The 14,778-nt window shown below is 43.4% G+C and overlaps 4 protein-coding genes across 7 annotated transcripts in view; 3 read left to right on the top strand and 1 right to left on the bottom strand.

Moving 5' to 3' along the window:
* The window catches only part of LOC120950032 (UDP-glucosyltransferase 2), a 29,175-nt gene that overhangs the window by 2,724 nt on the left and 11,673 nt on the right, over positions 1–14,778 (bottom strand). For all 4 annotated transcript variants that reach the window (XM_040367760.2, XM_049605306.1, XM_049605304.1 and 1 more), the window contains exons 3-5: positions 6,793–6,954; positions 4,925–5,108; positions 982–1,278 (exon numbers count right to left, since the gene is read on the bottom strand). In XM_040367760.2, coding sequence (XP_040223694.2) covers positions 982–1,278; positions 4,925–5,108; positions 6,793–6,932 — 621 coding nt within the window. In that variant the 5' untranslated portion in view covers positions 6,933–6,954. The remainder of the gene's footprint in view (positions 1–981; positions 1,279–4,924; positions 5,109–6,792; positions 6,955–14,778) is intronic.
* On the top strand, positions 2,729–3,966 carry LOC120950036 (uncharacterized). Its single transcript, XM_040367768.2, has 2 exons — positions 2,729–3,446; positions 3,544–3,966. The coding sequence occupies exons 1-2, from the start codon at positions 3,290–3,292 to the stop codon at positions 3,762–3,764; spliced, it is 378 nt and encodes a 125-aa protein (XP_040223702.1). The 5' UTR covers positions 2,729–3,289; the 3' UTR covers positions 3,765–3,966.
* Positions 4,033–4,848, top strand: LOC120950034 (trypsin inhibitor-like). Its single transcript, XM_040367764.2, has 2 exons — positions 4,033–4,192; positions 4,269–4,848. The coding sequence occupies exons 1-2, from the start codon at positions 4,078–4,080 to the stop codon at positions 4,478–4,480; spliced, it is 327 nt and encodes a 108-aa protein (XP_040223698.1). The 5' UTR covers positions 4,033–4,077; the 3' UTR covers positions 4,481–4,848.
* LOC120952280 (uncharacterized) lies at positions 8,752–13,144 on the top strand. The gene is made up of 6 exons (XM_049605310.1): positions 8,752–8,888; positions 8,961–9,123; positions 9,742–9,861; positions 11,927–12,195; positions 12,290–12,414; positions 13,026–13,144. The coding sequence occupies exons 1-6, from the start codon at positions 8,819–8,821 to the stop codon at positions 13,110–13,112; spliced, it is 834 nt and encodes a 277-aa protein (XP_049461267.1). The 5' UTR covers positions 8,752–8,818; the 3' UTR covers positions 13,113–13,144.

Genomic DNA, 14,778 nt, shown 5'->3' with positions numbered 1-14,778 from the left:
GACATCACATTCAAGGGCGCATGGCTCCCTTTTTCGGCGTTACGCACGGCACGGTTCAATTCTAGCTAAATGGAGGCGTTTAAAAGGAATCAGCAGTTTGCTAAGCTCGGCTTTGCCGCAGTACCTTCCTCGCACCCGGTTCGGTTACTGGTAACATGCCATCAGCTCTAACTCAAACTCCAAAGTTTCATAGATCAAAAGTCAAACAGACAAAACGGAGTGCCGATTGATGCGGTGAAAAGTAGCGAACTAATACCAAAGCCGAACCACACACACACACACACACGCACCGCAATGTCATTAATGAGCAGTAATCCTTCAATTTTTGTACATCGTCGTGTTCAGCTGAAAGACTCAGGTTATGCTAGGCTTTGTGTTGCGCTATTTATATTGGATGGATTAAATATTCTAACTAACGATTACCTCATTTTACCCTTTCTATCTATTGTCCAAATCATTCGCCCAGCGTGGGGTGCGTTATTATCTAAAATTCCCTTCACCGCTTTCCAACCTTCTTGCCTTTTTGGAGTCAATATTATATATCCCTCCTGCCCTCCCCCAAACACCACTAACCAGCACCTAATTGGTAAGCACCGTGCGCTTGGAAAGCCGATCCATTAACGCACCAATCGATGTCGATCGGGAATAATTAGTGAAGTAATTATCCTGCCACTGACCCGTGAAACCTGAAGCGTTTCATTTGCGCGGGCCCGCACTAAACTACCCAGTACGCCCGAAAGCCCATTACACGGAGAGGTGAAGCAAAAGCGCTCCCCACCCCCCAGACGGCGTTGGACGTGAAAGGGTGAGCCCTTTTAGAATGGCGATAGGCTGGCGCTAAACGGACAGGCGAATGATCGAATGTGTGTATTACAAAATGGTCTACCGTAATGGTGGTTCTGAGGAATGTTACACTGTTTTACTGGTGGTGAAACTACGCGGCCCTTGCGGTTTAAAATCAATACCAGTGGCTCTACTTACGGTGTACACTACGTCGCCCACCAGCGTGTAGAACGCGTTGGACAGGCGCTCGAAGAAGCGCATGTCGTCCGTCACCGGGCGATAGAAGGCGGGCGTCGTCGAGTACGGTACGGGATTGCCCGCCAAAGCCATCGTGCCGGTGTAGAAGCCGACCGTGTTGATGTACATGAACGGTACGCCGAGCCGGTACACCAGCCCGAGGGCACATTCCGGGAATGCGCCGTCCAAGATCATGAGGTCAAACTTACGCCCCAGCAGGTCCATCGTTTCCTTGTCCTCTAGCGTTGCGTCGCAGATCTGTAAGTAGGGGAGGAGAAGAAAAGGAAGATAAAGGATGATATAAAGACTGCAACACTTTAACAATCGTCACTAAGCAATTGGTTTTCCCGTCTTTTATATAAGATGCAATCGACACCAACTTCACCGTTCTGACGTCAAAATATGATCTTTTCACACCCAGCATGCGAAGAAGTCAAAAGCTGCACCCTTCTGAATGCCGTATGCTAACACCCTTAAACCCACGGCTAAATCTAAATCCAAACATGGCTTAGCAGACAGGGTAAAAGGACAAAAAAGCAGTACACCTAACGAAGCACGCTGCCACACGCGCTCTACACTAACGAGCCTTTATGAAACAATGTTTTGTAGAGTGAAAAGCGCCGTGTTCAAGATCCACTTTGTAGGAATTGAACTCACGTGGCCAGAACACTACAGCGCACAGTGGAGCAGGATGGCATCGAGACACAACAAAACAACAACAACAAAAACGTAGAAAAACGAATCTCGTAACATAGTAACTCTGGTCAGCCGTAGCGGGCCATCCTACCAACGATGGCCTTAACCCTGCGTACGAGCGGACGGAGTTGTTTGCAAATCCCTCGGATCTAACTTTTCGCCGGCTTCAGAGTTCGAACGCTTTTTTTGTTGGTCGAGTTACTCTTCGGTATTCACTTAACGATGGATGCTTGTGACGATGATGAACGGGTGCGTTAAAGGGACCGGTTGGCCGACGTTCTATGATGGTGCTCCGGGTTATGGGCGTGCGTGTGTGATAATCATTTTCTCAACCTCTTTCCCAATAACAGCCATCGTCGCCATTATCCTTATGAGACGGTTAGTTAGAGTTGAATAGATTATTAAAGCTAAGGTAGCACCGCAATTCAGGCGGTTCGAGCTCTTTGGCTGTGTAAAAAATCCCACAGCATTGTTTATTGATTTAATCTCAACGATCCCAATGCATTATTATCGTTTTTTTACTAACTTAACACGATTATTTACAAGTCTAGATATTGTTATCATTGCAGAATCCTATCTAGAAAATTGTTTTAAATAAAACGAATAATAATTTAAAGATTGATTCATTCATATTGTTGATATAAAGCCCAAAGTTTGGCAAGATGATATCATGCATAGAAATATTACGATACTGTAATACTGTAATTAAGCCGGTTTCATGGTACAATCGTCAACTCTTACGACTTAACAACATACTTGTCATGGGTTCAAGCCCCAACTAGACCGTGCCGCCATAAGCAGGACTGACTATTCTGCTATGGGGGGTAATCCAAAAGTCACTAAAAGCCAACCCTACAAGTGTTACAGGCAGACCTTGACCGACAACGGTTGTTGAGCCAAAAGAAGAAGAAGATAATACTGTAATTACATTCAATAGTTTGGCCAAAGCTTGGATAAAGCAACGCAGAGAACGGTAGAAGGTAGAACCTTCCCCAAGTCTTGAAGTTGGGAGTTACAGTTACAGGGAGACTGAATATCGTGAGGATCTATAGATATTCTGACCAATAGAAGAAGGATCCTCCTTCAAAGGTTGGTGTTTTCATAACGTGTCGTCGTACGATGGTGACGATGGTGATAATGAAAATAATGAAGCTCAGACGGCAAACATTAGAGTGAAGTTCCTTGAGGTAATCAAAGGAATAGCATTCTTGTCATGCATCTCACTTGCTTTACCCGTATTGACTTATTTCAGAAGAATGTAGCTGGAGTTCTTCGAATCGTTCCGAAGTGAATGAAAACTCTCGAACTCAACCATACCTCCCATACGACACCATACCATACTGCAAACATACACAAGGGCGTTGAGAAATCGCTTCATCAAACTATATCTCAACACACACCCCACAGTGCAGCTTGTGCAATAGTTTCCCAGAATACGTTATGCTGGGATTCAATAAATAGAAGGGCGACCCCAGCGCACTCGAGAGGTGATGCGCGACCGTTCTCGTTATCGCAGCAGCGCGTTGTGTGGTAAAGCTGTGAAGTTGCACCCGTGAATCGGTATCCCAGCGAGATGAAGCTCCCACTACTTTGCTGTGTTCCATTGCTAGCAGCGTTGCTAGTTTCCAGCACGACAGCTCAACACGCAGAAGATGCACTCAAACAAAGCTATGATGGTACCGAAAGTTCAGCCGTGCGTGAACAACCCGAGCAGCGTTGCGTTCCTACAAGTGAGTATCATTGCATATAGTGCCTCCCGTTACAATTGCTACCTAGTAACACGTTTATCGACACGCTACATTTCGTCACCTTCTTTTTGCATTCCAGAGGAATGTCCCCCCGATGAGGTGTTCAAATGCTGTGGACCCTGCTATCAGCTGAACTGTTACGGTACCGTGCTGGACTGTGCCGGACGTTGCTACGCCGAGTGCTACTGTGCCAGCGGCTTTGTCCGAGAGTATCCCGGCGGTCGCTGCATTCCCAAGCTGTTCTGCCAGCGGCCACCGCTGCCAATTCTTTCCGACTATGAGGACTTGCTCGTGGAATAAATCACACTTTCGCTAATAAATATAATGTGTCATCCAATATGGAGTCCCGGCGTCCCCGGAGTGCTTGAAACACATTTTCATTGCGTGTCCAATAACTGACCCACATTCATCATCAAGGCAGCGAGACGTTATCGTACGTGCAGACAGGTCGGGGTCTGGGCATCTTCGCCTTGGTTTGAACAGCTGAGCGCACCCGAGACAGGGTCACAGCCACTCAAAAAAAAGGGACTATAAAGACGCACGTACCATTCCCCAGAAGATTGGTAATTTGTTTCAGTTGTCAAAAACATCGGGTAGTGCGCAAAAACTTGCCATGAAATTCTTTGTCCTGCTGGGAGCGGCACTGCTGCTGGCTGCTGGCGCAGCATTGGCAGACAATTCGAACGAAACGTCCAGCGTAGAGTCGCAGGAAGTTAGTTGTCCTACAGGTAGGCCAATTCACGCTACAATCCTGTCGATATGATTTTAACTTCTTACTTGTGCATTTACGCTCCAATTTGACAGAACCCTGCAAAGGGCAGTACGAGGAGTGGCGGTGCTGCGGCAAATGCCAGGAAGTGTGCTTTCAAAAGCAGCTCAAGTGCACCACGAAATGTACCAAGGGATGCTACTGTCTGGAGGGATTCGTCCGCCAGTACGCGGATGGCAAATGTATACCGAAGAAGCTGTGCCATCACTACTGGAGCAGAGCTTTTAGCAGCGGCGGTAAAAGATGAAAAGGAAGTCCATTCTGAGCTTTCAACGCGGAAGTTATTGGCTGATGGCTGGAACAACTTAAAGCCACTCAGCAGCATACAGTTTGCGTTTGCAATTCGCTTCACAATTACATTTGCTCCCATTTTTTTGGAGCCATCGCACCCCACCTCAAACAATGTCTATCATGGGAAGTACGAACTAATACTGTGGCTTGAAACGAATCTAAAATCTCCAGAAAAACTCGCCACTATCTCTTTGCTTGCCCAATTGCCCCGAAACAGCTTGAACAAGCAGACAACCTTTACAGACAACTTGTGTAAACTTTCTGGATTTTTCCCCCTGGTTGATTAGAATAGAAATGAGGTTGCCCACGAATGTTCAATGTGTGTGTGTGTTTTTTTTGTAGCCGTAAAGATACTACCATATGCATTTAGACAATCCACCCTTACTACAAAAGCACTTACCTGCCAGGAAAATCGGAACACATCCCACAAGGACAGCGGCATATCACCACGCATCCGTGCACCGAGCAGATCCCAGTTCGTATAGTTGCGGATGTACTCAACCAGCCCGGACGGTGTGACCTCCTGCAGACCGTGCAGCGTAAAGTCGGCCGGAAACCCGTTCAGAAACGTTATATTATGACCGCTGTGGGGAAGGGGAAAGAAAAGAACATAAATGTGGATTAAAAATAGAGCATTTTGCCCGAGCACGAGCTACGATCGTTTGACATGAAGCGCTCGCTGAAACATGGCAAGGAAGCTACGGAATATGTTTATGCGAATAATTAACCAAAGCTATTTACTTGGACCGTTTATTTGTGGCTACCGATCGACTGTGATAACAGCGTAGTAGCTAAATTCAGCCATTTACTGCCGAAAATATTGCACTCCAAAGGTTGCGGATTTCTGTTTTGGTGTTTTGCGTTGTGTGAAACGCAAGGAAAGGCGGTTTGGCTGAAAAATGAATCCCAGTAGTGTAATGTTAATTTTGCACGACACGACACGGCATTGATTTCGAGGGAAGAAATCTGCTCCGATGACGCAAATGGAAGATTTAATCTATTTTCACCGATCGAACCCTTTCTATTTAACCAACGCTTAAAATATTGCTGCCTTATTACAAGAACCCATCAACCACGCTAGCGACATAGTCTTTGCAGGGTGGTTGTTATCGGAATTTGGTTGGTTTTAATTAGAATGTAAACATAATCGGGCCTGTATTATTTATGAGAAAATATGAACTTTCAAAGTGGAAGGGCTTCTTTGTTTCAATACTAGTTTGTATTAGTTTTTCTCACTCTTGCTTCTCTTGCTTGACAGAAAATTACAGCTGTAAGTAACAACGTTGAAGGAGGTTTTGACATTTTATATTCCATAAAACGTTGAAAGTTTAGATCTGATTCAACGTGTTATTCTATTACTTGTTTTTCTTTTTTGCTTAAATACTTTATACACAATTGATTTACTAATCTTAAATTATTTTGACCATTTTTTATGAACAAACTACCCCATTTTAAGAGTGACAAACCAACCATATTGCCCTGTAATATCTCATTCCAAACCACAAAAATAGGTATGATTTGAACGGAACTCTTTAATTGGTCATTTTGCTATAGCGTGTAATACTGTTACAACTCATTTTTGCTTTTAACATAGTATCACCACTGCCAGGGAAAGGCCGGAACAACAACAGCTTTATCCCCTGTATCCAAACGTTTGAAAATCGTATGCTAATTGAAAACTCTCCTAACGGTGAGCTACGCGTTCGTGGAATCCAGTAAGCTTGCCACACGGTGCATGCAAGTTGTTTTTCCTTCTCGAGTTGGTTTTTTTTTTGGCTTTGTAAACGTGACTTAGTTTCCTGGTGCTGGGATTATGCAATTACGTGTTTTTTTACGTGTGACTGTAAAACCAGGGTCAGGATTAAACGATGCACGATAACGAAGCTGTGAGCGTCAAGCAGGTTAGTTTTTTTGTGCGTGTATTGTTGTGCTACTCATACACTGATCGTTAGCATGATCCATCCCGCTAACTGGCAGCTTTTCAATTAGCCATGATTCTTCGGCCGATTGTCAGGTTGTTCCGCATGTAAAGGGTGCTGCCACAACAACAAAAAAACGTAACCCACAATGCACCGAGTGACGATACTTAATTCCATCAGTGACAGAGCATGTCCATGGTGTACAAGGCGCCCGCGAGTGCACCTGATCCTGCTAATCCAATTCCTGGCGCATGTGGGAAGAGGAACCGGCTAAATTCTGTCTATAACGGACGAACATACGCCCGGTAACAATGAGAACCACTGCCGCGCTGTTCGTTAGACTACTTACCGTGGGATGAGACCCTTGGCCAGTTCCAAAAACGGGATCTTGTGTGATTTGGTACCGCCCATCGTGATCATGAGAATGTCGGCCCCCGAGCAGCAGGATGCGGCCAGCAGTCCCGCCAGCAGCAGGATCCGCAGTGTCATGGCGTTCGGTGCTGGATGATGGCTGGCAGGAAGGAATAGAAGAAAAAAAATAAGAGAAAACAGATGCGATTTAAAAACGTCGGTCACAGTTTTAATTGGAATCTGACACAAGTGTCACAGGCGAACAAGGGTAAGGAAGGCACACGGGGAAAAGTACATTTTAATGGCGAACAGAATTTCTGATGTAATGTTCTGCAACTGTCCAAACAACCAACGATACCGTCACTTCAAACGAACTGCACCGGATTCTATCTGTACAGCTACTGATCCGTTATGCAATGAAAAAGGGAGCGGCAGAACAAACCGATTGGCTTTGAATAATCAAAATTCATCAAAAGCGTTTGGTTAATTAATCAGTTGAAGTAACGTCAAATTAAAAATATTATCAGCACAAAAGATTTAGAACAAAAGTTCAAACCACAATTACTGCATGCTTTACATTATTTTAAACGCCGTCAGTTACCTTGCAAACTGCCATCATTTACTGTGTTTACTCTGCGTAATATAAAATGATTAATATAATTTGACTACAAAAAAAAAACACCTCAAAGAACACGTTGGCAGAAATGTAATCGAAATCAGATTATACCTCAAACCATTGTATTTATTGCAATCATGTATGATTTTCTAAATCTATGTTGCGTGTCGGTCAACAACGCTCGCTCATTATTGTGATTGTCGCAGCAAACTTCCTACTATCGAGAACAAATTATTTTTAATACCCGGTAAGCACTATGCTTTAGGTACGTTCAGCGCTGTAGTTGTAGCTGCGGCGTTCGGGTGCCATTAGACCACCAAACGTAGACGCGTTGACTGCCCTGAATACTGTACGAACTCAATGAACTTGACCAATAATGTCTACAGCTTTCCAGCCTTGAAAACGTTACGCTAAGCAATTCTTCTATTTGCACAATTGTGTAAACGCGTCTGATAAGGCTCCGCATCCTATTTTTCATTGATTCAAAATTATATAATCTAAGAAGCAAATTGCCATATTCCATATTCAAAATCCAAAAGTTTGTTTTCTGTCATTATACGATATTTATTCTAGAACATGCATCAAGAACAAAACCTTTATCTGTTGTGGTTATCATGTTTCGTGGCAGCCTGAGCTGTAGTGTCTAAAGCCCAATACCAACTGTGTCAATGTTGGCATCGCGGAACGTCACATAATTTTCGGCGAATCCTACTTAATGAAACGTCGATGCTACTTAGGCCTTACTTAAAATTATTCAGGTATAATAATGCACTTCTCCTACACCAATACCTACATCTTGCTTTCACCGATGGAAGTAACCCTCTGATTATAGCCATACTGTCCCAGGGGTTTGCTCATTTCCTCACAACTGGACCGATTGACATTGGCCCTCAAGCGAGAGCTACATTTAAGTTTACGGTTGGTTGGTTTCGGTGACGAGTTCAACTGAAGCTCAACTATCGGCCCGGTGACGAGCTGGTGGTATGTTCATTGATCCAATAAATTACAATTTGCACACTAAAGACATTTTAACTACTTTGGCAAAACAAACATTTGCTCTTCGAAATTGAACCTAACCATATTTCTCATGCTTACTGATGCTTACTTCTACCAATTCAACCAATTCTTAATGTTACATTTCCGAGTCGAGCAACGCAACAGTGCCCCATCGGATCTGTATCCGACTAGACAAATATTGAACCTCGCTTGCCGAGCAATTTCAAAGGCCTGAAAAGAAAACATAACATCTCCGAACCCTCAAAGTAGGAAGGAAAACAAAACATTCCTCAGAATTTCGTATTTACAGCTTTCCGCCGATTGCTCAGTTGCGCACGGCTAGGGCATGAGCTTTTGGGTATAAAACGCAGACAAGGAGCGATACGGATCCACTTCCAGTACCAGCCCAGAAATGAAGCTTTTGCTAGTGTTTTCCGTTCTGTTGTTTATCGGCAGCCTGGAGGCGAGTCGCTGCGTCCATCGTACGTATAGTGCTGTTGGGGGCCCAATTTGAACTGCAACATTCACGATTACGTTCTTCGTTACATTCGCAGGCCGGTGTCCCAAGAATGAAGTGTATTCCTGCTGTGCTCCCTGTCCGCAGAAGGCGTGCATCTCGGAGGCCGTCAAATGCCAGACGTCCTGCTTGCCCGGTTGCGTCTGCAAAAAGGGGTTCGTAAGAGAAACGCAGTTCGGCAACTGCGTTCCAGTGGACACGTGCGGCATGTAACCGAGCCGCTACGGTAAACGTCTAGCAAGCAGCAACGATGTGTCGACAGTGGAGTATAATTGTAAAATATAGTATAACTATTCCCTACACACTTTTATCTATCTGACCCTGCTGCATTTGAGGACCCTGCCCAGATAGGCTTTTGAATGCGCAGCAAATGAAAGAACTTGTAGTTTGTGCTGAAATACGGCTGAAATTGTGCTGGACAACATAAGCGCTATTCAGTGCAGGAAAATATTGAATTTCCCAGCAGCACATTTACGCCATTTTCAAGAATCTGACTTCGACTTTAAACCTGGAAAACTTTCTACTTCATCTCTTTTTTTGCGTTCGTATTAATTGTTGTGAACGCCGGAGAAGAGCATTTGGAATATAAAAACCGTACAGACGTGACACTGATTAGTCTCAATCAATCAAATCGAAGTTGGTGCTACTGTTTATTCAAACGCTGTTGTACGCTGGCTATCTGGAAGCTTCTCGCTGCCGTCCAAGTGCACACTGTATAGTTTTTCCGACATGCTCCTTCCCTTGCTTAATGTTTTCCTTCCTTCGTTCTCACACGAGCAATTCGAACTGTTCAGCTGCTGTGCACCCTGCCCGGAAAGGACCTGCAATCCAACGACTACCAAGTGTGCTGCTGGCTGTACGTCCGGCTGCGTCTGTAAGAAGGGTTTCGTGCGAGAAACGGAATTCGGCAAATGCATCCCGCTTCGACTGTGTCCTCGGTCAGCGAAGCCGGCATAATAAGCGCTCGGCGTGGAATGCTGTTATAAATTCTGGTTCATTAATCTACATTCCGGGCTTGGTAAAAGTAATCGATTTTTCGTTACTTCCCAGCGTCATGGCCAAGTGTGCGGGATGTTAAATTCTATGGAAAACCATAATCGGTTGTTTCTGGTTCGGTAAATTTAGTACGTTCATCATGCTACCGTGTAAAAAAAACTATTCCATTAATGGAGCGTTTTACGATTTCAACTAGCTTTTTCGATATTAACTTTGATAATTGATGGCAAAAGTTTAATTGTTGAAAGTATGTCAACCAATTTTCTTTATTTTTGCACACCTGAAAATTATAGAAACTGCTCAAAATAATGTTTTGCAATTTATTGAATTTATTATACAAAGGAAAGCCGTTCATTGGAATGTATTTTACCGTCAGCATAGTTAGCTCAATAGTTTGATGTGCTAAAGAGGGAGTTTGACGAAAATTTTACAAGAAATTAACTTTGACAGTTGAAATATCACAAAAAATGAAAGCTCCCTCAAATCTAGCTTAATTTTTCCTTACAATTTAGTAAATCTTAGGCCGAATGAGTTGTGGTAGTTATTTACAAGCATACAAAGGCAATAAAAAACAATATTGCGAAGTACGATTGTAACATGTAGACTGTTGTCCAAATATCCAAAAATGGTGAAACGCAACTGTCAATTCAGTACGGAAATTGCAACCAGACCGACTAACGTTTCGCGCAAACAGGCTACAAACTTCATTTTTCTAGTTTTCTGCGTAAAACATGCCAATGATTGAATGAAGACTGCTTCCTGGTACAAAATGTGGTAAAATTGTTCGAATCGTAGCGAATGGTTCACCATTCAGCTAAACTTCTATTTCTACCAATTTCCAATGAAACTGTGGTTGGTTTCGGTTTGTTGAATTGAGAGTGCGGTATTGGGGTTTCTGCATTAAAACTAACGAACGAATTTTAAAGCCAATGTTCGAGGCAAACGTTTGCTTTCCAGCGGTTTAATCACCATTGTGAAAATGATGGGGAGTTTTTGTTACAGCTGCGACAAAACATACTGTTATCGTTTCTCTTCATTTTTCCATAAGAATATATCTACATATTTTGTGTAACAATAGTGAGTGAGAAAGAAAGACAGAGGGAGATAATAAGAAAGGGAAAGCAAGCAAGCTAAAACCAAACCAAATGCAAGAAATCACCATTTTTCTCAAACACCATGCGATATCCTTTCGATTCACCAGTGTGAAATGTTCTGTTTTGAACGTTCAGCTCAACGTTGGTATGTAAATGAACTGTCGATAGCAGCTATATCAAAGGCTGCACGCTTGGGGAGCTGCAGTTTTCTCACGAGAATACCTTCCTGGCCACGGGTTTGGCATACGCTTCCCCATCAGCTCCAAACCAGGCTGAATGGGATGCACTGGTATGAATAAAAGTGTTAAGTTCCTTCACGGAGAACCTCGAAGGGAGGAATTGATTTTAGCACACAAGGAAAGCAATGACACATACACACACACGTATTCATGATGGGTAGTGAGCTCGGTAAAGAAATCCAGACTAGCATTGCTTTTTCCCAGTCGCAATAAAGCACCTTGGATAAAGTTGGTTTTGTCTCTGACACAAAGTTTGTTCTGCAACTAAAATATCCATCTACTATTATTCTCCATCGATAAGGTTGGTGCCTGCTTGTATGTAAAAGTCCGGCAAAGCCATTCCTATTCGTCGCCACTCGAATATACTTGCGAATGCTGAACATGCAACTAGCTTAAAGAACGATCTCCATTAAAGTCTGGAGTCGATCGTCCAGCTCGTTCGGTAAAAATCTGTTGCAAATGACAGACTTACGTGCTGAATTTTCCCTTCCCCGCAATCGTCACCCGCACACGCTTTGGAACATATTTCGCCATTCCAAAAGCAAACAGACATCGATTACCGATTTGCTCAGCTGAAGTGTGAATCTGCTCCGGGCGTGTGTGTGCGCTGTGTTCGGTTTGACAATCGATACTGTACGGTTACTGTATTGCTCCGAACCGATTGTGTCCTCCAGCATCAGCATCGCTTCAGCGCATCCGTCTGCCGAGATGAATTGGAGCATCGTTCTAATAGTTGCTGCCGGGTGCAGTATCTGTGCTGCTCAAACCACCGTAAAACGCTACCCGACCGGTGTAAACGCTACCCGGCACGGAACGACCGGTGGAAACGCTACCCACCACGGAACGACCGGTGTATTCGTTACCCGGCATAGCACGACCGGCAGCAGCGTGCGGCCCTCGAAAGGATTAATTCCGGTAGCTCCCGGAGCTAAGTGTCCCATAAGTGAGTAGAAGGTAGAGTGGTGGAGATGCGGAATGTTACAATTGTAATCTGTTGCATCTGTTTTATTGTCGTCTGGTCTCCCTTCCCATCGCAGCTACATGTGGACGGAATGAGGCACTGCAAGCGTGCGGAACATGCAACCAGATAACCTGCTCCGGAATATCCACGGAAGTGTGCCGACGATCGTGCTACTGCGGTTGCCAGTGCCGACGGGGTTACGTACGGGTGACGAAGAATGGACCATGCGTTCTACCGAAGCAGTGCCCGCGGCTGCCAGCAGTGTAACGACACATTCCGCTCCAGCAAGGGTTATTAATCCACGGCTTATTGATTGAAATTGTACACACCATCAGCATGTAGCGAAGGTGTCATAAGATGGGATGATAGAATACGAAGAACATATACAATAACATACAGAACATTGAAATCGAACTCCTTCCTGTTTACACTGTGTTCAACACATTGTGATGCAATTCAATCATTTTGTGCGCAAGGGTTGTATCGTGCAATCTTCCAAATCTGATGATGCGTGTCGATAAACGCAACTAGAACGAAGATCAGATTGTTACGTCCGGGATGTTAGAGAGCCGAAATAATTGTTTTAAAATGACTTTAAAATCATACCAGCCTCCGTTCAGAATAGCCATTTTGTTTAGTTTTTTTGTGTAATTGTTGCAAAAAAAAAGTTTACAAAACTGCTAGAATGTTTTGTCTCTAATGGTGGACGGCTCCCTTTTGCTATTGGTTTCTAAATGAGCCTGTACGTAGAATTAAGCTTGGCCAATTCGATTCATTTTCATGAACGTGAATTTACTAGTTCTTTCATTTAGGACCAGGACGTTCTGCATTTCGACGAAAAACGAGTTCTTTTTGTGAACGGCCTGGTCATACGGTTCACATTCATTATTGTGAAATGAGCTGCCTGGCGTAAGCTCTTCATTTTGACGGGTAGAACTTCTTTTTATGAACAACTCAGTACATTATGATTTATAAATAAACGATAAACATTTATTAGATGAACGTAGGTTGTTCGTTTTTTAGAATAAACGAAACAAATCGCTGGGTTCTAGTTCTTGGGGAACACCTCTACGGTAGAATTCACTGCCCATAAAGCGTTCCAAAATTATGGTTAACCCTGCAAATCACTGTATCATTTCATAAGTTTTATTATTCCATATTTTCTTGTTACAATTTAAAAAAAATCTAAAAATATTAGATAGTACCTTTAACGGTACACAATTCTATGTATTCTAATATGCAGCTTAATTTTAAACACACACATACATGCAATGAAGGTTTTTATTAAAGAATAGCAATACTAAACCAACTTGTGCAAAATTTGTTTTCGTCTTTCCTCGTGTGGGGATTGCTGTTGCGAAAATGCTAGCTTTTGCAAGTATGGGACGGCTGATTCAATATTTACGCGCAACACCGCAGGAACATTTCAAAGCTATACCTAGAATTCGGTTATTTCGTTTGCGCCAAAGCTTTAACCGAAGGTTTAATTTAAAAGTTTACCAGGGTATGTGGCCATACTATTTTCTCTGCCGTTCGAAAAACATTAAACCAATGTTGTGATTCGTATCACATACATGTTTATTCGATTTTTTTCCAGGGGTATTGTAAATGACAGCGCCACATGCCTTGATCAACGGTTTCAATTATTTCAGAATTGTTTTTTTTTTGTGAATTCAGCAAAATCAAAAAGAAAGCATTGTGGATAAATCATATGCTTCATATTTTAAATATGCTGGCTCTACGTAAATACTCAATTTTCCATCACAGTGAACCACATATCAAAACATATGGGCTATTACATTGCAACTACAAAAGCTGTTCGTAGTGTTTCTATTTGTGCACGTGCTGCGCTTCTAGACAAATGTTTTGAAAAGCTGATTCATTGCAACCCGCATCGTCGTTGAACGGCAGCTCACTGCGGCAAGGCAGTTGTAATGAGTTATTTTAACGTTTGTTCTATTATGTGTTTTTGATTTGTTTTATCCCACGTTTAGAGCAGTACACTACTGAATGCATGCGTATAATTTAATTGGAGTTAATGCACTATACTTATAGCGATTGCAACAGAGCATTCAACACGGTTGGGTGTTTCGAAAGGAATCAGATGCATTTTATTTATTTTATTGTTGATTTTTCATCCCATTGCTGGTTCGTTTCAAACGCAAACATGCTAAAGTTCATTTCACCAAACCATACACTAAACGAATTGCCATTAGCTGCAAGCTTTTCAGCAGACAAACAAAACGCTTTCACTGGCGCATTGACGCGAACGTCGCCGAGAAGCCGAGAAGGGAAGAAGCAAACATTGCCGATTGGGTTGCGCCATGTAGCGCAAACCAGCCGGTACCGGCACACATGGTGCAAACAGGTGCCGCGGGATGTGCGGCAACCGGTGGGCACAAACACCCGAAACCATTGCATAACACGATCGCGGTCATACGCCGTAATTCATGATCCTCGCGCGCAATGCAATCGGGCCGGGGCTGGGCCTGGCTGCTTGCTACGCTGTACCACTTTCCTCTTGACCAAGAAACGGTTTTCATGAACGGTTGACCCGCTCGGTGC

Source organism: Anopheles coluzzii, chromosome 2, assembly GCF_943734685.1.
Source record: "Anopheles coluzzii chromosome 2, AcolN3, whole genome shotgun sequence".
Taxonomy (NCBI): domain Eukaryota; kingdom Metazoa; phylum Arthropoda; class Insecta; order Diptera; family Culicidae; genus Anopheles; species Anopheles coluzzii.
This window is presented reverse-complemented; position numbering and strand designations above follow the sequence as displayed.